This window comes from Hippopotamus amphibius, chromosome 1 (genome assembly GCF_030028045.1).
Source record: "Hippopotamus amphibius kiboko isolate mHipAmp2 chromosome 1, mHipAmp2.hap2, whole genome shotgun sequence".
Taxonomy (NCBI): Eukaryota; Metazoa; Chordata; class Mammalia; order Artiodactyla; family Hippopotamidae; genus Hippopotamus; species Hippopotamus amphibius.
The window spans coordinates 27,603,945-27,627,135 of record NC_080186.1 but is presented as its reverse complement, the minus strand read 5'-3'; the positions used below and the strand labels follow the sequence as shown (position 1 = coordinate 27,627,135).

The 23,191-nt window shown below is 49.0% G+C and overlaps 2 protein-coding genes across 5 annotated transcripts in view; both read left to right on the top strand.

Annotated features, from left to right (window-relative positions):
• Positions 1–14,247, top strand: part of DLGAP3 (DLG associated protein 3) — a 36,993-nt gene extending 22,746 nt beyond the window's left edge. Inside the window, exons 7-10 of the mRNA XM_057745126.1 lie at positions 10,771–11,255; positions 12,205–12,296; positions 12,533–12,676; positions 13,386–14,247. Of these exons, the coding sequence (XP_057601109.1) occupies positions 10,771–11,255; positions 12,205–12,296; positions 12,533–12,676; positions 13,386–13,604 (940 nt within the window). The 3' untranslated portion in view covers positions 13,605–14,247. The remainder of the gene's footprint in view (positions 1–10,770; positions 11,256–12,204; positions 12,297–12,532; positions 12,677–13,385) is intronic.
• A 4,297-nt stretch (positions 14,248–18,544) lies between these two features.
• SMIM12 (small integral membrane protein 12) lies at positions 18,545–22,436 on the top strand. 4 transcript variants are annotated; one of them, XM_057704599.1, is made up of 3 exons: positions 18,561–18,661; positions 21,313–21,407; positions 21,493–22,436. In XM_057704599.1, the coding sequence occupies exon 3, from the start codon at positions 21,498–21,500 to the stop codon at positions 21,774–21,776; it is 279 nt and encodes a 92-aa protein (XP_057560582.1). In that variant the 5' UTR covers positions 18,561–18,661; positions 21,313–21,407; positions 21,493–21,497; the 3' UTR covers positions 21,777–22,436. The 4 variants fall into 4 exon arrangements, with proteins under 4 accessions (XP_057560577.1, XP_057560582.1, XP_057560593.1 ...); XM_057704610.1 differs by lacking the exon at positions 18,561–18,661 and adding an exon at positions 18,676–18,892; XM_057704594.1 differs by lacking the exon at positions 21,313–21,407 and having other exon boundaries at positions 18,545–18,661.
• Positions 22,437–23,191: the final 755 nt, after the last annotated feature.

Here is a 23,191-nt window from a genome sequence, read left to right as displayed (position 1 = left end):
CTAGCTTTTAGTTTGGGTGAGCATCTCTATTGTTTCTCTTTTATCTTTAATATTTCCTTTCTTCTACTACTTTTGTGTTATTATTTCCTTGCTTCTACCATGTTTGTTTCCCTTCAGCCTCTTAAACACTATTTCTTATTTTCTAGTGTGTTTTTAAGGTTATAAATTCCCTTCTAACGACACTGCTGTATCTGCATCTTTTAAGTTTTGGGATGCAGTTTTTTCATCATTTAGTTCTAAATAGTTTGTAACTTTCATCATAACTTCCCTTTTAATTTGTAAATTATTTAAATTTATTTATTTATTTATTTATTTTTGGCTGCATTGGGTCTTTGTTGCTGTGTGCAGGCTTTCTGTAGTTGTGGTGAGTGGGAGCTACTTTTCGTTGCAGTGCGCAGGCTTCTCAATGCTGTGGCTTCTCTTGTGGAGCACAGGCTCTATGTGCGTGGGCTTCAGTAGTTGTGGCACATAGGCTCAATAGTTGTGACTCACAGGCTCTAGAGCACAGGCTCTGTAGTTGTGGTGCATAGGCGTAGTTACTCCACGGCATGTGGGATCCTCCCAGACCAGGAATCAAACCCATGTTCCCTGTATTGGCAGGTGGACTCTCAACCACTGCGCCACCAGGGAAGCCCTAAATTATAAATTATTTAGAAAAATTTTTTTTTTTTTAGTTTCCAAATATATTTTTTTGTGTGAGGTGTTCCTTTTCACTCTTGATTTCTAGATGGCTACACACGTGGTCATAGAATGCATTCTATAAGATATTTATTCCTTAGAATTTGTCAAGGCTTCCTCCATCATATATACTTATAGCATATATATGGTCAGACTTACAAATTACCTTTTTCAAATGTTTATCTTTGACTTTTTTTGGATTTTGATCTAACAGTTGTGAGTGAGGTGTTTTAAAAATGTCTCACCATGATTGTGAATGTGTCATTTTCCCTGGGAATTTTATTAACTTTATCTTTAATTTGAGGAAATGCTATTTAGTATTCAGGCTTATGATTGTTGTGTTTGCTTGGTGGGTTGGCCCTTTTATCATTAAATAGGATGCTTTTCATCCTTACTATTGGTTTTTCCTTTAAGTTAATTTTGCCTGATTTTATTGCTATGTTTGCTTTCTTTTGTTTAATTTTCCATTATACCTTTTTCCATCCTTTGTCTTTCAGCCTTCCATAACCTTATGTTTTAGATATGTTGCTTGTAAGCAGTATGGAGCTAGAGTTTAGTAGACCTGTTTAATTCATTTATGTATTTTTTGATTACTGATTTATTTGGCCTTATTTCTGTCATCTCTTTAAAAATTTTCTATTGGACATGTTTTTTCTTTGCTTTCCTCCTCCCCTACTTTTTTGCCATCTGTTGAACCGATCGAGGTGACTTTCTCTTGTTCCCTCCATCCCTCTGCAGGTTTGGCAGTTTACATTTTGGTAGTGATTTCCCTAAAATTTTAAACTAATATACTTACTTTCATATTTCTCTAATGAAGTCTAAAATTAGTATTTCTATGCTGAAATAGGCACAAAACAAGAACCTTGGAACACTTTAATTTCCTTCTTAACTCTCTCCTCCCATTTTCCATGTTATATTTATCTAGTATTTTGGTTATACCTCTTTAAAAAACTCTGCCAAATCAATTGATGTTATATCTTTTATGGTTTAATAGTTTGGATTTACAAACACGTTTTAACAATTTATGTGTTCACTATTGCCTGTTACTGCCCACTGCTTCCTCCTGGGTTCAATTTCCTTTATGCTCAAGTATTGCCTGAGCTTGGGACCAGTTTTAGAGTTAATGTCTCAGCTTGAGGTTTCTGTATTTCACTGGTACTACTCATTCAAACCCCACACCCACACACAGAGCAGCCTTAATATTCTGATTTCTCAACATCCTACTTCCAGGCCACATATCTGAATCACGATGTGAGTTTTCTAGTCTACGTTTGTAAATGAAACAGCCTTTTTTTGGCTGCTGGCTTTATGCATAGGGTCTCCTTCCAGATCCCCAGGATGCACAGGCTTGAGGGTCTCTCCTTTTATCCTCCCTGGGCATTACCATCTAGCCCCTGGCATATGTCTGGCCCATATTCCTGTGGCTCACTTGGCTTAGGTTCCCTTTCACCACTCAGATTTTGAATTTCCTTTTTGTTTGAAGATGTCTTTTTCCAATTTTCAAGCTTGGCATTGTAGAAAAACCACCTTTGGGGCTTTATTTGATCCAGCATTTCTATATGTATGGGGGTGGGGTGGGTGGGAACTTCCCAAGTTAGTTCAGTCCACTGCATGGACCAGTCGTCTGGACTAGGCTATTAGCAGCAGTTACAGAGAGAAGTGGACCGATTTTGGAAGCATCTGGAGTGAAGTCAAAGAAGGGTGGGGACAGGTGGAGAATGATGTCTTCCTTGCTCTCGTGTAGGTGCTTGGGGAGGTTTGAAGGGGTGGGCTGGTGAGGGGAGATGGTGTTGGATAAACGTCTAAAGAAACTGAATTGCTTGGGACAGGTGATCACACTGGGAATCCAGAGGGGGTGACAGGTGGGGAGAGAAGAAATCTGGCGCATCTTTCTGGCCAGGCTCCCTTGCTTGTCTGCTGAAGGCATCCTTAGTTATGCACCTGCACTGTCCTTTCTGTCCCTTATGTCCCTGGCACTTTAAGTCTGACTTACCACACACCATGCCCCAACTGGTACATAAAAGTGAGCCATGAATACCAGCAGCCTTTCTAGGCACACATCCAGACCTCGCCCCTGACCCGCTGCCACCCCATTTTCTTGGACTCTTTTGTCCTTGCTTCTGTCTCACTGGTCCCGTATTTCTCTCTCCCTCTCTTGCTCTCGCTCTCTCTCCTTTGGTTTAAAAAATTGCTGGGGAGGAAAAGTTTCTCCTCTTCTGCCTTTTGGTTGTTCCCTGCTAACCTGTCGGGTGAGGAGTGCAGATTTATAGCCCTTTATACCTGGGAGTTGTCTGTGGGTCCTTTCTCTTGTTCATCATCTGTGGTGATCTGGCTTAGAAATAGACAAGGGTTGGGGTTGGTGCCCCTTCAGTTCTATCTCCACTGCCCTCCCACCTAAGATTCATATGTCCACAGACATTTATTATAACCCTGTTATTTGTCAAGTACTGTGCTGGGCACCAAGGATACAAAGGTGAGCTGAGCCAGACACAACCCCTGCCCTGTGATGCTTGCTGCCACAGTAATCTAAGAACCTCATAAGTGATGTAGAAGTACAGTTGAGCAGAAGCCAGAAAGGAGAGGTATGTACACTATGAGAGTGTGTAACAGGGAGCTTTGACCCAGTCAGAGGGGTCAGGCATGGATTCCCTGAGAAGGTGACATTTGAGTGGAGATCTGAAGGATGAACGCAAATTAACAAGGTGAAAGTGGGAGCTGAGTGTTCCAGGCAGAAGGACCAGCAGGTGCTAAGACCCTGTGGTGGGAGGGAGCATAATTAAGAAACAGTTATCAGTTCCGTCTCAGGACATCCTATAGCACCTGTCTTCCCAGACCCAGCACACTCTGGGCCATGATAAAGGAATGCATCAAATTCTAATATCGTTGCTGTACATTAGAAGTCTGTTCCTAGGGCCTTTGGAGAACATCAAAACCACGTGATTTTTGGCTCTCTCTCATCATGGGATCCCCTTGTAGCTTCCACTTCTAGATCCCTGCCACTAAGATCTTATCTTAAATACCAGATTTAGCAAAAACAAAATAAAGTAAAAAAACCATACTACCTGATTAAATTTGATTATCAGATAAGCAATGGATTATTTTTAGTATAAGTATCTCCCAAATAGTACTTGAGACATATTTAATGTAAAAAATTACCTGTTATTTATTTGAAATTAAAATTTAACTGGGAGTCTTGTATTTTATCTGCCAACCCTACTTAGATCCCCTTGTGCCCAGCCAGGGCTATCTGGAGAGCTCTGTGTAGGAAGTTTACCCCTTTTTTAGCTTCATGGTCATTTCTGGCTTTGGAACTTTGGGAAGGGAATGTACAGAAAGAACAGGAAGCTTCCATCCTCATGAAGTTATATTCCAAGAGCAGTCCTGCAAAAGCAGTGAATTGCTGACTGACCACAAGCCTGGGGTGTGGACACTGCCTCCATTCCTCAGCATCAGCTCCAGGATGGTCACGATTCTTCTTCAGTCTCCCACCCTAGCCCCAGCTCAGCATCATTGTCACAGCCCCCGGCCTGGGGTGATGGACTTGGGGGTCCCTGATTGATTATATGTTTAAGCTCTTAGATGCTTTCTCAGAGAGGGAGTTGAGAAATTGTGGAAACAATGGCTGAGCCTTGCTGAAGTGTCCATGCCCATCCCCCCTCCCACCTCTGCCAGCCTCTGCCAGATACTCCTGGCAAAACCTCTTGACAACTCCTGGATGCTGAGCATTCCTTGGACAATGTGTCTCTTGGAATAAGCCAGTTTCTTCCCAGAGCCTTCTGTGTTATCCCTTAGAGCATCACAGTAGAAACATCTGCCAGAAGTAACCATGATAACAACTTCCAGAATCACCGGAATGTGAGCATTTTCACCCTAAAGGACTTGAGAGGAGGAGGCTTCCTCAATCTTGTTAAAATGCTTGAGGAGAAAATACTGTGAAAGGCATTGTTATGAACTAGTGATGATTCATAACTGAAGCCAGTTTATATCCTGTGTTTGCAGTTATTGGTGAAGACCGCAGCAAATACTGCCAAATCCAAATATAAATAGGGACATAAGCCCTGGACTTCACTACCCTGAAAATGGATCTGTTAGAGTTAGGATTAGGTTTGCCTGTGAGTTACAGAAACCCCTCAAATGACAGTGACTCAAATATGATAGACATTTATTTCTCTCTTGCTTAGAAGTCCAGAGAATCAGTTGAGGGCTGGTAGGTGCTCCACAGTGTTAGGACCCAGGTGCCTCCTATCTTATTGGTCCTCCATCCTCAGCATTTGGCTTCCATCTCATGTTCCAAAATGGCTGCTTGAGGTCCAGCCATCACGTCTGCATTCTAGTCAGCAGAGAAGAGAAAGGAACAAAGAAGGGCAACCCCTCTCCTTTTGAGGACATTTTCTGAAAGTTGCACATACTACTTCTGCTTATATCCTATGAGTAGAACTTAGCCACATGGCTACACCTGGCTGCAAAGGGGATTGCTAAAAGAATCTTTATTTGAAGTGGCCATGTGTCTAGCTTAAAATTATGGGATTCTATTACTAAGGAAAAAGGAGAATGGATGTTGGGGGATAATTTGTATTCTCTGCCATCCTTCCTTCCAACCAACCAACCACTCAACCAGTGTTTATTTGAGGAACTACCCGATTTAGTAAGGGAGACAGATATGTAAATACGTAACTGCAACACAATGTGACATGGAGTATAAAAGAGGTTTTATTCGGAGAGCTATGGGAGAACAGATGGAAATAATCAACAGCAATCGTAACAATCAATAACTACAATGGTCTGGCTAGGTTCTCAGAGCTGCACTCCCATTATTTTATTTGTCCACCACCCTTTCTTTTCAGTGCGAGCTACAAGCCTTCCTGCCTCACCATATAATAGCTAACATTTGCAATGGGCAGGCCAGGTGCTGTTCTAAGTTTTTTAGATGTATTATAACAATCCTATGAGTAGGTGCTATTATCATTCTCATTTATAGATGAGGAAACTGAGGCATGAGCCGTAGAGCTGGATTTTGGACCCAGGCAGTCTGGCTCTACAGCATACATGCTTAACCACTCTGCTAGCCTGCCTCCCCTAAAGCTGTTCATTCTCGTTCCCTCCTCCAGCTTCCTCACCCCCAAATCTCCAGCAGACAACCTCCCTGCTTTCTTCATGGTAACTACTGAGGTCATCGGGTGGGACCTCTCTCCACTTCTGGACCAACCTCCAACTTGCATTTCTGCCCTTGCCTCCTCCAGCAGTCCTGCCTCAGGGGTTGAGGCACCTGTCTTTGTGGTTAAGGCTGCTCCTCTCCCTCAGTTCTAGGGAGGCAGTGGAGAGCAATGGTTTAAGAGCTGGCCTCTGCAGACAGATTGCACTAAATTGATGTGTCTGGTCATAGGAAGTCACTTAGCTTCTCTAAGCTTTAGTTTTCTCACCTGTAAGTAAGGGTGATACTAATGTGAGGATTGAGCATATTGATTCCTGTAAAGTGCTTGAGCACATACTAACTGTTCAGAGGATGTTAGTTATTATTTATTCCCCTCCTAGCTGGTCCTTGGATTACTGCCTCTCTCTTCTCTAGCTTACTTGACTTCTCTTTACAGGTTGTATTAGTTACCGATTGCTGCTGTAATAATAAATAGCCACAAATTTAGTGGCATCCAATAATCCATGTTTATTATCTTATATTTCTAGAAGTTAGAAATCTGAACTGGGTTTCACTGGGCTAAAATCAAGGTGTTGGCAAGACCGATCCCTTCTGGCGTCTCTGGAAAGCGTCTATTTTATCACCTTTTCCAGTTTATGGAGGCTGTCCGCATTCCTTGGCTTGTAGCCCATTTCTATCTTCAAAGCCAGCAGTGGAGGGCGGGTCAAGTCCTCATAGGGCATCGCTCCAACCTTGATCCCGTCCTGCCATCTCCTTATCTGATTCTGACTTTCCTGTCTCCTTCTTTCACTTATAAGGACGCTTTTGATTAAAATGGACACAAGAGACTTCCCTGGCAGTCCAGTGGTTAAGACTTAACCCTCCAATGCAGGGGGTGTGGGTTTGATCCCTGGTCGGGAAGCTAAGATCCCAGCGTGCCTGGAGGCCAAAAAACCAAAACATAAAACAGAAGCAATATTGTAACAAATTCAAGAAAAACCTTAAAAATGGTCCACATCAAAAAAAAAATCTTAAAAAAAAAATAGGAACTTCCTTGGTGGTCCAGTGGCTAAGATTCTGAGCTCCCAATACAGGGGGCCCGGGTTTGATCCCTGGTCAGGGAACTAGATCCCACATGTATGCCACAACTAAGAATTCACATGCCACAACCAAGGAGCTGGTGAGCTGCAACTAAGGAGCCCTCGAGCCACAACCAAGGAGCCTGCCTGCCGCAACTATGACCTGGCACAACCAAATAAATAAATAATTAAAAAATAAAATAAAATAAAAAAATAAAATGCAAGATCTCGTCCCAAGAGCCTTGATATAATCATCTCTGCAAAGGCCTTTTTGCTGTGGACAGTAACATATTCATAGGTTCTGGGAATTAGGACATGGACTTTTTTGGGTGGCCATTATTGTGCCTACGCCTTGGGGATATGGCATGTGAGAATCGTCCTAAACAAACTGTCCCTCCTTTTTCTCCCCGCCCCCAGCTTTACTGAGATATAATTGGCAAATAACCAGATTATCCCTTCCTTAAAGGTACACTGTCTTCTTTCTTCCTCCCTTCTCAGCCAAGCTCTTTGGAAGAGTTGTCTTGCCTGGTTTTCTCCACCTCCTGACAGCACCCTGCCATCTGTGTTGGCCCCCATACTCCACCAAACTGACCCTTGCCTTGATCGCCAGCGGCTTCCATATTGCCAAGTCAGTGGACACCTTTCATTGTCAATTGGCTGCACTTTCCAGTTGGCTGCTCATTCCTTCTTGAGACCCTTTTTTGGGGGCTCCCCGCTTTTGTGGTCCCCTATCTGCCTTTAGGTGACTTTCTCTTGATTTTCCTCCTCTTCCTCTCTGACTTAGACACACCTGGGGCTACCCTGTCTCCACTGGGCCCTGAAATGTCTGTGTTCCCCAGGGCTTTGCACCTTTGTTCCATTGCTCTTTTCTTGGGTGAGCTTGCCCCGCACTGCTGGTTTTAAATGCCACTTGCACAAGGATGACCGATTCCTGTTTGTGCTGTGCAGATCTCTGGCTCCTGGCTGGAAGTGTTGGTGAAGATTGTGTTTCCAGTAATCCTATAAGCTCCTCAATTTCTTTGCTCTTCCTTCAAGTAGACACAGTGCGAGAGCTCCTTGAGGCACTAACTCAAGAACCATGAAGCCTGGGGCACTCATGCTTCTGTTTCAGACTGTGTGGCCTGTTTCCATCAAGACACAGTGTGATCTCCTCAGGACCCCTCAGAGGACAGTGAAAGGCCTATATAGACCCAATGATGCCAAAGGACAGATCCATGTTTCATGGGGGTAACGTGAAAGCAAATAGGGAAGGCAGATCTTGACTAATGTATATTTTGGGCCATGCCCCACCTTTACCTGTGTGGTTTGCAATTGTGGGAGTGCCGAGGGAGCCAGAGACAAACTGGAGCTCAAAACACAAAAATATTCAAAGGGAGTCAAAGTGCATCCTAGCAGTTCAGCTAGACACACAAAACTCTCACCAGACACAGAACAGTGTAACCAAACAGGAGGACTACCTCCAAATGCAAGAAGGCAGCTGAGGGAGGAATGCTACTGAGGATGGTCTTGGGGGCAGTCAGGAGGCTCACAGAGGAAGAGGGGACTTGAGCAGGGAACCAACAGGGAGCGAGGAGGAGGAAGGCCATTGCAGGCAGGGGAATAGCATGTGCAGAGGCTAAAGTCAGGGCCATGATAATCTACCTGGGGAACAAGGAGGGTGCAGGGGAGATGAGGTCAGAGAGGACTGCATCCAGAGTAAATGCTAGCACAGGAAGCCTGGGCTTTTATCTGGTTGGTAATGGGGAGCGATGGATGGGTTTTTAGTAGGGGAATGGGTGGGGCAGAGGTCAGCTTTAGAAAGACTCCTCTAGTCCTGGGTGGATTGGTGAGGGAATGTTGGGTCCCAGATCTTAAACTATGCATAGGTATAGTTGTATAAGGTATAATTTTATTTTATTTAAAAATTATTTTATTATTATTTTTGTTGAAGTATAATTGACCTACAACACTATGTAGTGCCAAGTGTAGGAATTCAGTATTTCTTTATATTATGCAGTGATCACCACGGTAAGTCTGGTTACCATCTGTCACCATGTAAAGTTACTACAATATTATTGACTATATTACTCACTATTATTGACAGAATTACTCATACATTTCATCCCTGTGACATGTATTTTGTAGCTGGAAGTTTGTCCTTCTTAATCTCCCTTACCTTTTCACTCATCCCCCCCACCTGCAAGGCATAATTTTAGAGAGTGGAGGTACCTTGGCAATGGTACTGGTCCATTCCTATCAGTTTATATCGTATATGTGTGTGTGTTCATATATAATACATATTCATATATATCATATAATGTATTTTATATACACACGTCATGTATATGCACTAGATGGCCCAGGTGGAGGGTGAGTGACCTCCCAAAGGCACATAGCAACGAGGTCAGCATTAGAACTCAGGGCTGCCTCCTAGTCCAGTGCTCTCTGTGCTATACTGAGTGGAGGCAGCAGTGCCTGAAAGGAGGCTGATCCAGAAGTCAAGGTGAGAGTGATGTGCGTCCTGACCAGGGCAGGACAGGGTAGGCGCCGAGGTGAAGACCATGTGGGAGGCAATGCGGATATGCTCTTGCTTTCTCTCGCTCTGGGTGGGGGTTGGGACATAGGGCTGGTTGGAGATTGCACATGAGTACATCTCTCTTTCCTGGGTCCTGCAGCATCCTTCTGGGCCTGGTTTCTATGGCAACAGGCTCCCAGCAGGCAGCCTGCCAGCTGGAGGGAAGCAGGCAGGCAAGGCAGGCAGGGAGAGAAGGCCTGGGCAGCAAGAGGAAGGCTGAAGTTGTGGGGGTTGGGGGAGTCTCCTGGGAAGCTGGAGGAGCCCCTAAACCTGGCCCCCCAAATCCCTCTCTCTTCTGACCTGAGGGTGGAGGTAGCTTAGGACACATCGGCTTTTCTTTCATGGTCCTTGAATTTCCAGACCTCAAACTTCTGTTCACCTCTCCCTGCCACCCCCTACATATCCTGACTCTCACTTCTTTAAGTATTGTCTGACTCCAAACTTATGCCCCTCGGGGAGCGCTTACTTCTTCATAGAAAAGAGCCCCCACTCGCCTGAACTCAGTGGGGGGTGGGGAGAAGAAGGTCAGTTGACTTTCTGTTTTGCATAAGATTTGCATATTATTAACTCAAAGACAAGAAATTTCCAGGCCCTGTGTCATTCCTGCCAACAACTTAATTCAGCTCTGTGGCACTGGCTGACTGTGTCTGGCCAGGCTCTGTGCTGAGCCACGGGGTCCCTAGAGGAGAAGTCCTCCCAGCTGCAGCCCGCCCCCTCTCTCCCAGCTGCTCTGAGGTAGTTCTTCCTGATGTTCTAGCAGCTGGTGTGGTGGGAAGTTCCTGGGCTGTGGAGTGTGGCAGCCCTGGGTCCAGACCTTGGCTCTGCTGTTTTGGAGTTGGGTGATCATGGACCTCTCTGGGCCGTATTTTATGCATCTCTCCATAGGACTGAGGACACACCCATGCAGCTGATATAAACTAGCAAAGACACATTGTTCAAATGCTGAAATACTTCTGTGTTCATTGGTAAAGAGCCACCACCCTGGACCCTCTCCGGGCCCCTTTGGTCCACCCCACAATCCAGCTTCTGCAGGGTGATGCCCTAGCACTTTGGCTGTGTCTGTCTGATTGGTGTACGCCAGCATCTCTTCTGCCCACGGAGTGCAGGTGGTTAAATATTTTGAATATCACTCCTGTCCAGAACCAGTGCAACAGGTAGGTATATTAGGTACCCACCATGGCAAGGGCTGATACATTTAAAGGTCCTGAATTAATGTCCATCGCTTTGCAGGTTTCCTTTCTCATTCCTTTTCCTTTTGGCCTGGGGTGTGTGTGAGGGCTGGGATGAGACTGGGCAGGGGCAGAGATGACCAGCACCTCTCTCACCAGGCGGGCGAGGTTCAAGCGCTCCAACAGTGTGACAGCCGGTGTGCAGGCCGACCTGGAGCTGGAGGGCCTGGCCGGCCTGGCCACCGTGGCCACAGAAGACAAGGCCCTGCAGTTTGGACGCTCCTTCCAGAGGCACGCCTCTGAGCCCCAGCCCGGGCCCCGGGCCCCCACCTACTCAGTCTTCCGCACGGTCCACACGCAGGGCCAGTGGGCCTACCGCGAGGGCTACCCACTGCCGTATGAGCCGCCGGCCGCCGATGGGTCGCCCGGCCCCGCCCCTGCCCCTACCCCCGGCCCCGGGTCCGGGCGCCGTGACTCCTGGATGGAGCGCGGCTCACGTAGCCTCCCCGACTCGGGCCGCACGTCCCCCTGCCCACGGGATGGCGAGTGGTTCATCAAGATGCTGAGGGCGGAGGTGGAGAAGCTGGAGCATTGGTGCCAGCAGATGGAGCGCGAGGCGGAGGATTATGAGCTGCCCGAGGAGAGTGAGTGCGGGGACTCTGCGCGGAGGCGAGAGGCCTTCGGCTGGGCGGGACTGTGCTTTTCTCACGGTTTGGTTGTGCGGCCCCAGACCTTGGTGGCTCCCGTTGGCAGCAGGGCATGCTGGGAGCTCTTGGAAGGAAGCAGGGAGCAGCTTCAGAGGCCGGCGCTAGGGCTGGGAACGTGACCGGGTGAAAGGCTGGGCCTTCTAGGAGATGGCAGCCAGCCCAAGTCCATGGGGATGGAGATGGGGATGGGGATGGGGATAGGGATGGGGGCGGGGGGGGGGGGACCCTCTTCCCATCTGGGCTGGTGTGGGAATCCAGGTCTGATCCAGGTATGAGACCAGGACCTAAGACAGAGGGAGAGGCAGTGCACAGTGTCAGCTCAGGTCTGAGGTCTAGGAGCAGGAGATTCAGCCAGGAAGACATGGGCCCTGCCTGAGGGAGGACATGGCCCTTCCCTGCAAGTCCAGTCTGAGAGGAGACACAGTCTTACCGCAGAATCTCCAAGTTGATGGGATAGCGACTAGAAGTCAAGTCACGCACGTGACATTGGTTGGTAATTCTCGGTGAGCCAAGGCACATGCTGACGAGTGACAGAGTTCTGCCAATGAGCGGGCACTGAGCTAGTGCCTGGCTAAGGCTATGGCTAGACTGGCGCTGGTTTCCACCTGTTCTCTGACATGGGAGGCAAGAGAACAAGGGAGGATAAGCCCTCCCGTGTCCATATGGAAGAGGAAACATCAGTGTCTGGGGAGACAGTCTTCTTGGTGAAGTGGGGTAGGAGGTGCTTGTTAGGACCTTGAGGATGGGATGGGGAAGGGCCTGGAGGAGACAAGATGGATAGACCGTGCCAGATAACAGAGGGGTCAGAGTCATTCAGGGCAGACTTCCTGGAGGCTGGGGAAGGAGAGGTGTCATTCCTCCCCCTGCATCTCCTTTTGCTCTCCAGTCCTGGAGAAAATCCGCAGTGCCGTGGGCAGCACACAACTTCTCCTGTCCCAGAAGGTTCAGCAGTTCTTCCGGCTGTGTCAGCAAAGCATGGTGAGTGCCCGTGGGTATAGAGCCTACCAGGTGTGTGTACCTGGTAGGGGATTGGAGTGTATGTATGCCTGGAAGTGAGACCAGGTGTGTGTGACCATGAGGAAGAGGCCTGGGCTCTTTCTTGTTCTCCCAGGTTGAGCTTCCTGACAATGAGGGTAGGCGGCGCTTTCCCTGGTCCTAGCCAGGGCTCAGACTCGGCTGACTGGTTGCCTCCCCTCTGTCTCCCTCCACTGCAGGACCCCACTGCGTTCCCCGTGCCCACCTTTCAGGACCTGGCGGGTTTCTGGGACCTCCTGCAGCTCTCTATCGAGGATGTGACCCTCAAGTTCCTGGAGCTACAGCAGCTCAAGGCCAACAGCTGGAAACTCCTGGAGCCTAAGGTGGGGGGAGGTCCCTTTAAGCCAAGAGTCCAGACTCTGGAAAATGCCCTTCCCCAGAGGGGTGCGTGGGGGGAGGAAGGCAGAAGAGACCCTGGACAGCAAAGGTAGTCCTGGACAGGTGATGGTGACCCTCTTCTACCATGCCCTTGGTCATTGCCCTCTGCTTGGTCCCACTGCTCATCACTGCCTGAGCTTCAAGAATCCTTTGGTGGCTGCAGCCACGTCCCACCAGCTTTCGTTTGAGGCAGCCAAACTAGAGCTTCCAGTAGGGCAGACTGCCCTCAGCTTGGACCTAGGCACAGAGGGGACCTTCAGGGTCCCCTTAGCCCTCACCTCACTAGACCTTGTAGGTGATGGGTCCCAGCAGCCCGGAATGTGAACCCCCATTGCCTTGCCTGAGTCGTGGGAACTGCACTCCTCTGGACCTGGAGGGAAAGCATCCCTTCCGCGGGAGGGAGCGAACACTCTGATGCGAGTTGTGGAAAACGGCTCCGCCAGGGGGCGCTCGAGTCCATCCCTTTGAAAAATGTGGGTTTGACCTTGGCAGAGCGGGCACCCCTGGGGGCTTCGGGGGCCGGCACGCGCTCTCAGGAGCAGCTCTCACGGGTCAGAGCAGCGCGCTGTTAATCCCTCCGGGTCGCGGGGGCGCGAGTGGGGAAGCGGGGTGGGGCCCCGCCCCCAAGCTAAGCGCCGCCCCCTCTGCCCGCAGGAGGAGAAGAAGGTCCCTCCGCCGATACCAAAGAAGCCCTCGCGGGGCCGGGGCGTGCCGGTGAAGGAGCGCTCCCTGGACTCGGTGGACCGGCAGCGGCAGGAAGCGCGCAAGCGGCTCCTGGCGGCCAAGCGCGCCGCCTCTTTCCGCCACAGCTCGGCCACCGAGAGCGCCGACAGCATCGAGATCTACATCCCCGAGGCCCAGACCAGGCTGTGACCGGCCCGGCCCGCCCAGCCCGGGCCCAGGCCCGCGGTTTTCTACCCGTACTGTACACCCAGCGTCGAGGTCACTGTGAACGCGGGCCGCCCCGTGCGCCCGCCCCGCCGGCACCGCACGCCCCGGCCCCTCCTGCCCGTCACGCTCTCGTGGGTTTTTTACCTTCCTGACCCCACGCGAAGGCGCCCGGGCTGGGCTGGGGGCCGTGCCTCTCCGCCCTGCGTCCCCACCGGGATCCCCCACCTTCCAGGTCCGACGCTTCGTCCCCACCTCCTCCCCACGGGCACCATCTCTGCCATTACTTCCCCCCACGGGCCAGGCCGGGCCGGGTCCCCCATCTGGGCTCTGCGTACCCCCCACCCCGCGGGGCTGGGCTTCGTGGGGAATCAAGCTTCGTGGCTTTTTATGAAGAATCCCGAACCCCGCCTAGGAGCCCGCCCCCACCTCCCAGGGGCTCTTCCCTCAGCCCTCAGCCCACCGGGCCCAGGGACCGTAGTGGCTGGACCAACCCAGGACCAGGGCGCCTGGGCCTCTCCCCTTCCCAGCTGCTGGGGAGGGGAGATGGGGGCTTCCCTTCACCACACCTGTGGCTGTTCCCACATCCCCTTGAGTATCCCAGGAAAAATAAAACGGCAGAACTGCACTCGAGCCAGCTGCTCTCTCCAGAAGAAGCCACCTCTGCCCGAGCGTGGGGGACAGGGGGTGGAGGGAGGAGAGGCCAGAGTCCATGCTCTCGGTTTGGGGAGAGCGGGGTTGTCTGGGCCAGCTGGGGGACAGGGAATTCGGCCCCCTGGTGGCCACAGAAGGACTTGAGCCCTCCTGGAGGGGCCCGGGTGGGGTGAAGAGGCCCGTCTTCCAATTCCTCCTAGTTCACTCCGGTTCCCTTTCTGCCTTCCAGTTCCCCAGGGTTCCTCCAGAGATGGAAGCCCAGAGCCCTATTCCTGGCACACAGTGTGTGCTCCCTTAACAGGGAGGGCTGCTATTCTTCGATATGGACATTGGTTTGCTTTTCCCTAAGGGGCCACTGTTCTCTCTGCTCCAGAAAACTGTTCAGTTCTGTGTTCACGTTTTCTGATGCCTCCTGTGCATGGGCACATTGATGGGGAACAAAAGAGAGAACAGAACTTTCCTGGGAAGCTAAGTGGCATCCCAAACCTAGTAGTGGTGGCTAATACTTATTGGATGCTTGCTGTGGGTCAGGCAAGATGTGAGTGCTTAACATGAATGTACCTCATCCTTACGACAGATGAGAAGGCTGAAGCTCAGGAGAGGTCAAGTGCCCTGGCCAAAGTCATAGGCAGGCCTAAGAGTGGTGGACTCAAGTCTGTCTAATGTAAATCCTGAGCTTAGCTCTATAGTGTTTTGAGCTCAGAAAGAGTTGGATGGCAGCTCCTACCCACAAAGCCCTCTTTCCAGTCCTTGGGTTGATGTGTCACCCTGAGGCAGGAGGAAAAACCTTCCAAAGGGGTTGGCTGCTCTTCTGGGCCACACTGGACTAGCCAGTTCTTCTCATGCATTTATTCAGCAAATATTTATCAAGGACCACTGTTGGCCCTGTCCAGCACCTGGAAGATAGCCCTGAAGAAGTTAGTTTCTACTGTTATGGTGCTAACAGCCATATGGGAAAAACAAAGTAAGTAAGCAGTTACATTATAAGGATGAGTGCTGGAAAGATGACTAGGTGTTAGCCACTGAAGGAGGGCTGAGAAGAATGTTCAAGATCAGAGAACAGCTGTGCAGAGGCCTGGAGGAGAGAGAGGCATTGGGAGTGTAGAGGCCTGATCATGCTGGGCTTTGGGGTCAATTTGAGGAAAGTGGGCCTGGGTCCTGAGGGCCATGGGGAGCCATGGAAGGGTTTTGAACGGGAGAGTGGCATGAACAGATATTTACAGGCTGGTTTAGAAGACCACATGAAAAGCAAGAGGTCATCATACCCACACACACTCATGTGAGAGCACTGGGAGGTGAAGAGGCTCCCATGTGATCTGAATTCCCAAGAGTGAATCAGCTTGGAGATGATCCCAAGCAGATTCCTGGGCCCTGTGCAAGACTTACTGAATAGAGTCTTTGCCTTTGGATGAGTTTTTAACAAATGAGGTGATTCTAAAGGCAGCCAGGTTTGGGAGCACTGAAATTGGATGACTCTCCCAAAGTTTCAGCTAGAAATGCTCATATGTCTTTTTCCCCCAGACTTGCCAAGTGAGGCATGGGCTGAGTGACTTCATCATCCTGAGTTTCACTTTTCTCACCTCGAAAATGGGGACCTGGGTGATGTTTGAACTAGATGACACTCAGAACAATCCTATGAAGCAGGTATTGCTATCAGCTCCATTTTGCAGATGAGAAAACTGAGGCTTGAAGAAGTTCAACAACTCACCCCAAACCATGAAGCCAGGAAATGGCTGAGGCTAAGTTTAACCCTCTATATTATACAGCTTTTTATGGGTCTCTGTGTTTTCCCAGAAACTGGGCCAGGCTTGCCAGGACCATGAGGTATATGGGAGTGGACACAGCAGGAGAGGTAGCATCTAAGACTGTGTGGGCATCCTGCTGAAGATGTGATGTCTGAAACCTCCCCATGTGGGGCTGATGTAGGGGGGGTGGGGTGAGTCTCCTTAGGGTGTTGTGGCCCAGGTAGTTGTGCTGGGCTCCATGGACGTGTGGAAGATTAGATCCAGTCCCTGTGCCTGAGTTGCTCCCATCTGGCCATGGTGAGGCACATAAACACAAGGTTATGGTACAAAGGGAGACCTGCTCTCCCAGAGGGGCTGAAGAGACCAGAGGAGGGAGCCTCTAGCAGCTGGCGAGTCTGAGAAAGCTTTCTGAGAGGAGCCTTTTGAACTGGGTCTTGCAGGATGAATTAGAGTTGTGCAGGCAGGGATGAGAAGGGAAGACATTCATCTCAGGCAAAGGGATCAGCTTAGGCAAAGGCATGGAAGGGTATGTATGTGTGTGTGGGGGGATGATGGAAAGAGCAGAGCCTGGAGAGAGGTGATAGGTTAGGACCAGTAGAGGGGAAATAAAGATGTGGCTGGAAGAGACCCATGGATTTAAGCTGGAGAATTCATGGTTTTATTTAAGCGTTTGAAACACTCTTTGGCCAACAGAATAGAAATGGACTGGAGGAGGCAATGGAAGGCAGGGAGACCACTGAAGGAGTTGCCAAGGTGGTCCAGGTTATGAGATGATGAATTTGAGAGATATTCAGGAGGCATAGGTACTAGAAACTGGATCTGGGGATTATTACAAAGATGAAGAGACCTTGAAGATGTCACTTCGGTTTTTGCTTAGTAAGTAATGCCATAAATGGACATAGGACATTATGGCATTACTTACTAAGAAGTATTTTCTCCGCCTATAGACGGAGGAGTAAATTTGAGGAATACTAAAAATACTGGTGACCTGTTACCAAGCACTTAGGAGGAGCCATGTACTGTAAATGCTAAGCATTTTATACACATTAGGTGATTTAGTACAGAACAACCCAAGGGGGATGGGTACTATTTTTGTCTTTTTTTAAAACGAATGTGAACAGCTTTTCTGAGATTAGCAGGCAGCCGGGCCAAGATTTGAACCCACAACTCTCTGATTCCTAAGTCTGTGCTCTGGAGCCCCACTCAGTGCTGCCTGACAGAGCTGCTAGCCAGCACTTGAGCCTTGGCTCAAGGGCAGTTTCCTTCCCTGACTCTTCCTGGGGCTCCTTCTCTGTGCTACTGGTACACACCCCTGTCGTCACATTTCCCACACTCTCTTGAATTTTGTAGACCCTTCTGCTTCCCCATCAGTCAGACAACAACATGGGCAAAACATGGTCCCAGTCATTTTTGTGTCCCCAATGCCTAGCATTGCGTCCCCAATGTTAATTGGCTGACTGATGCTAGTTATTCTAGGCAATTCTGTTCCCTTTTCTCTAAATATTCAATTTGTGAACATGTTCTGCTAATAATGGTTTCCTACACATTTCTTTTTCTGTTCCTTTTTCTCCACCTGCATTGCCAGAGCTTAGCATTGAGATCTTTGAGATAAAAGAGGAAGGGTATCTAACCTGATAATACAATCTAGGAGACTTCCTACCAAGGTATCCCTTGAGCTTGAAAAACAAGCCAGAGCTACTTTGGTAAAGAAAGATGGGAAGGGAGCTATAGGTAGACGAAAGAGCATGTATAAAGGCACAGAGGTGTGAAACAGTTTGGTCTGCATGGGGGTGTAGGTGGGGTTTAGTATGTTACTAAAGGTGAATGAGTATGCCTGGCTGAGACTAGGGGAATTGAGAGTGGAAAGGCAGGGCTAGGTGGGGGTGTTAATGGAGCTTAAGCTTTGGTGGTTTTTTTCCATGCGTTATAAAATAGACATCTGTAGAGGATGCAGTGGGGTTACAGAGGAGAGGGTGAATCCTTGTACCCGAGGGGTCAAGTAAGACTTAGTTTTACTATATTTCAATTATTTGTATAATAACAATAGTACCATTTATTTCCCTGCTTGTTATGTGCCAGCACAGCACTTGGCATACATTATCTCGTCAACTCTCACAACATCCTGTGAAATAGGTGTTATTACCTGTATGCATAAGAGGGAAAGGAGACTAGACAGATTAACAGTCTTCCCAAGGTCACACGGCTAGAAAGCCAGCCCAGATCGGAAGCGTTCTTAAGAGTTCTAGATTATACTCTTCTGAGACCTTCTTAAGGTCAAGGATCATGTCTTTTATTTTTCTGTGCCCAGACCAAGGTCTTAGAAGACGCCTAATAAACAGTTGAATACGTGAATGCATGACCTTCCACTTTCTCCAAGCGAAAGCCTGTGGTGACGTCACTGGGAAACCTCCTGTTCGGGAGGGGGCGCTGTACTGGTCTCAGCGCAGCGAGGCTAGTTGCGGACGCCTAGCTTCCCCAGGCCTTTGGCTGGGAGCGCAGCCAATCCCTGCGCTCCGAGAGAGCCGGCGCCGGTGGGCGGGGTCCCGGGCCAGGCCCCGCGGGCCGCTGGGAGTGGCGGCGAAGGTTCTCCCGGAGCGCGGCGGAGGGAGGGGACCTGACGGAGGAGTGCGAACTGCGGTGCAGGTGAGCACGCGTCCCGGCAGGCAGAACCTCTCCATGAGCGGCTGCCGGGCCACCCGTAGCTATGGCGACGGCTCGTGGCCTTGACCTCTGAGTTAGGGGAGGGGTGATGGTGAGCGTCCGCAGTGGCCCTGGCCAGGCCTGACGGCTCCCTTTCTTCGCCCGGCTCGGCGTGGGAGTCTGAGCACCCTGCGGACACTCTGTGGCCGGGGCTTCTCGGCCTCAGGCACGTGGGTGAGGACGGACCAGACGAGGCTGTGAACTTGGTGGGACAGGAGCAGGGGACGGGGAACCGAGAGGAGGGAGAAGGGCAGACCCTTGGACCCTGACCTCCTTGCTTTCTCATCCCTGGACCCGGCTCGAGTGCCGGTCAAAATTAGTTCTCCCACGCGGTCAGGTCTCCCCTGCCAGTGTTAGCAGTACTCGAATCTTGGACTGCGCCTTCGCACCTCGTTGGGCCTCCGGGGCCCCCGGGCACAAGGGCAGGTTTCCCGGCAACCCTTTTGACCTTTACCGGACGCTCAGGCTCCCTCCGTGCGGGGCTGGAAATACGCGTTACAGTATTTGCGGGACACTTTTGCCTCTTTCGCTTTGACGCCCTGGGGATGACTTGTTAGAGTATCTAGCTTCTTGTAATTAGCAAAGGCACCTGCCGTGTTCTTGCTCCCTTTTGAGGGCGGGTGGTTGGACGACTGCTATGGTTTTACACAAGTGAGTTGCTTGAGTTGCCATTCATTCAACAGACTTTTTGAGCACTGGGAGGGCGGGGTGGGAGGGGCGGGGGACGGATGGGGCACAGTGGGGATGCACAGACATGGGCCTTGCCCTCTTGGAGTGTAGTGTTTTGAGAAGTGCAGACAGATGGGGTAGGCCAGCCCAATGGGTGACACAGAGAAAGTGGTTGTAAATGTTGAATAAATGAATGGATTAAGTTATTTGGAAATGGTTATAATGTGAACTCGGCCACACAGGGAGACCTTGGGTTGCATGTGAGAGATAATATTAATTGTGGACTCATGCTTTACATATTTTAAGACAAAGGAAATCTGAGAGGAGAGTTGCTGTTTAGGGAAAGTGTTTACTTATAGAGAACTTGCTTACAAGGTAGGAAAGGAAATGAAGAAGTATTAGGTTTGAGATTCTTCAAGGGTCCTTCTTTTAACACCTCCTAAATCTTACAATGTCACAAATCTCTGAGTGTAATTTTAGAGTTTGCAAAAAGGGAAGCTCTTCTAGGTAGTGAAATGCCAAGTTGATAGGAAAAAATTGCAGGAAGCTCTCCTCAAGTCCAGGATTTGGACAGAAACCATACACCTATTTGTAGTGTATTCTTTCCAGTAGAAGGAGCATAGGTGTTGAAGTTGGAGAGGCCCGGGTTCAAGTCAGTGGCTCTGTCACTTCTGGTGATCTTGAGCAAGTTAAGATTATGTCCCTGAGCTTTTGTGGCCTTCAACAAAAATCTGGGCTAATAATTCCTACCTCATAGAGGTGTTGTGAAGATCAAATGATGACTAGTGTGTGAATTGTCCAGCATAGTGCCTGGTGCACAGGGACTCAGCAGTCTTGGAGCTGTTTCAGTTTTTTTCCCTGGTGATGGTCTGTTATAGTCTTGGGTACACAAAATGCTGGGGTTCTTCCCAAGAGAACTGGAACCAAAGAGAGAGGGTGAGAGTCATCTTATCTTTGGTGAGGTTCAGACCAGGGATAGCCAAGTTGGAGAAATACCTGCAGTGACACAAAAGGTGGAGGCTTTTGGCATATTACTTAACCCTCTGGTAATGCCATCTACATCTCAGAGTAGATATGTGGATTAAAGGAGATAGTGTATATAAAGTGCCTAGCCAAGTTCTGTTATGTAGTAAGTGCTTAATAAATGGAGCTATCACTTTTATGATAATTGTGCATAGTCTGATAATTGTTAATAATGATAATCATTTGAGGCTAGGTGGCCATTAGAGTGACCCAATTTGTGTGTTTTTACATTACTTTGGTGTTGCCTTCATTTCTGGAAGTCCTGGGGTCGTTTGACTTCTTTGTTTTTCTGCCATGGCTTGTATGGTAGTTTTTTTAACATAGAGTTTTCAAGTACTAGTGTGGCCAGAGTATGTATAATATTTTTAGGAGCTTATTATGCAAATATGAGGATATGGCTTTGGTTGAAGAGAATGTATTTTGAAAGGGGTTTGGCAAGCAGATTTGTAAAGTAGAGGTTTGTCTTGTTAGAAAAGTCAAGTTCAGAATAGGAAAAAAACATTATCTGTTTATCTAAAATCCAGAATGGTTGGGTAATGGTTTGGGGTTTTGGCTGCCTAAATATGCTCCTTATTCTTTATGTGAGGCAAAGGAACTATTTCTCATTATCCTGGAGCCAGGAGACTCACAGTGGGATTGTGCATGGTGGGGCAAGGGTGACTGGCTCTGCCGATGGAGAAATTGTGTAGAGCAGAGAAAGGCTCTTACACACTCTTGAAATGTTGGCAAACTGCAGGGAGGGCCTGCGGTCAATAACTGGCGTGAAGCTTTATTAGGTAAGGCTCAGAGGTCCTTGTGGGGAACACTGCCACATGTGGTTGCATAATTGTCAAAGGGTGTAGTATGAAAAAGAGAGAATTTCCCCCGCTTTCCTAACAATTGAATCTTCTGAAATTTCCTAGATTGTTTTAGGGACCCATCTGTTGCATAAAGCAAGGTGCCATCTTGCATTACTCTGTATGGGGTGGATGCTCAGCAAATTGTGCCAGGCTGCCTGGTAAGCGGAGAGCCCTGGTGGGTTGTCCGTGTTTGGTGGGAATGGGTGGTGCTTCTCCCTAATGTGGCCTTGTGCTCTTCTGCAGATGTCATGTGGCCTGTGCTTTGGACCATGGTGCGTACCTATGCCCCTTATGTCACCTTTCCCGTGGCCTTTGTGGTCGGGGCTGTGGGCTACCACCTGGAATGGTTCATCAGGGGGAAGGATCCCCAGCCTGTGGAGGAGGAGAAGAGCATCTCGGAGCGCCGGGAGGACCGCAAGCTGGATGAGCTGCTAGGCAAGGACCACACCCAGGTGGTGAGCCTTAAGGACAAGCTGGAATTTGCCCCTAAAGCTGTCCTGAACAGAAATCGCCCGGAGAAGAATTAATGGAGGACACAGGGCCCTATGGGTCCTTCTGTGGGCCGTGTCTGGTCCTGCCACCATGTCGACCCAGCCTCAGAACCCATATCTGATTTGCTTTATTGCTTCTTCTGGCCCCTCCCACCCCACACAGCCACACACTGCTGCTCTGCTATGGCCAGGCAGACACACTAATAGCTGAGGGGCCAGAGAAGAGGAAGGCCCATGAGGGTTCTGGCCTGAAGGCTGCATCTGCTGGGTGGTGGCCACAACTGCTCAGGCTTTTGTGCTGCTGGGTGCACCACTGGGAGGAGAGTGATGAAATGAACATTGGCTGTCAGTCCCTGTGGGGAGGCAGTTTGGCTTCAGGTGGGAGTGGCTGGGATTGGCATGATGCCTTTGGGAGGGATACCTACATGCCTAGTTCCAGTTTGCACTGGGAAGAGTTCAAAAATCTACCTGGCTCCCTTCACTAGCTTGCCCTGTCCTTTGTGCTCATTCTCCCTGAAATCGTGTCCTATCAGCTCAGGAAGGGGATTCTCCTGGGAAGGAACGCAGTTTTCTGTTCTTGGGAGCCCAGGCTGTTCACCTTGGGGCAGGTGAATTTGCTTGAAAACAGTCACCATCTTTCACCCCCCCCCATCACTGTATAGCGCAAAACTTGATTAAAGTGGCGTCTGAGAACCATTTTGATCTAATCCTATCTTCCAGGTGGTGTTGGGGTCTCCTTAGGAGTTATGCAAAGCAGGCATCTCTGGGTAGGATAACACTGACCTTTAACTGAGGACTTCGGGGCCCTGAAAGCTTTGTTTTACTAGTGTGATTGCATTGGATCTTGGAGCCAGTGAGTCCTGGAGCAGGTTTCCAAGGGTCTTTTTATCATGATAACAAGAGGCTTATAGACTTTCAAAGTCTAAATGAGAGTAGACCAGGGAACTTAACAGTTGCTATCAAATTTTCCAACTTCATACACACACGCACACATACTTTTCCCTATAAAAGTATATGTACATTAAATTTGGTAGGGGTTTAAAAAGGGTTACCCACACTCCGAGGGCTCTAGTACAGGTAAAAAGTTAACATTTTGGTATCTTTCACCAATTCTTGGCCTATTTTTTTTAGATACTTATCATTACTGTACATTTAATTTTATATTCTTTTTTTACGTGGTGTTTCATTTCATAATCACTTTCCCATCTTATCACATAGTCTTCCTAATCCTAATTGTTTTCAATAGCTGTATAATTAATTGCCCATCAAGTGGGAATATAGCATAGTTTTGTTTTCAGAAGTTGCCCTATTGCTGGACGTTTGGGTTGTTTCTGGCTGTTCACTAGGAGAAATCCTGCAAAGAGCATCTTATATAGGGATTTTCCTGCATTTTGGACTAAATGGTAGGAAGAGTAAATGGCATTTTGGATGAAAGGGGACAAACGGTTTTA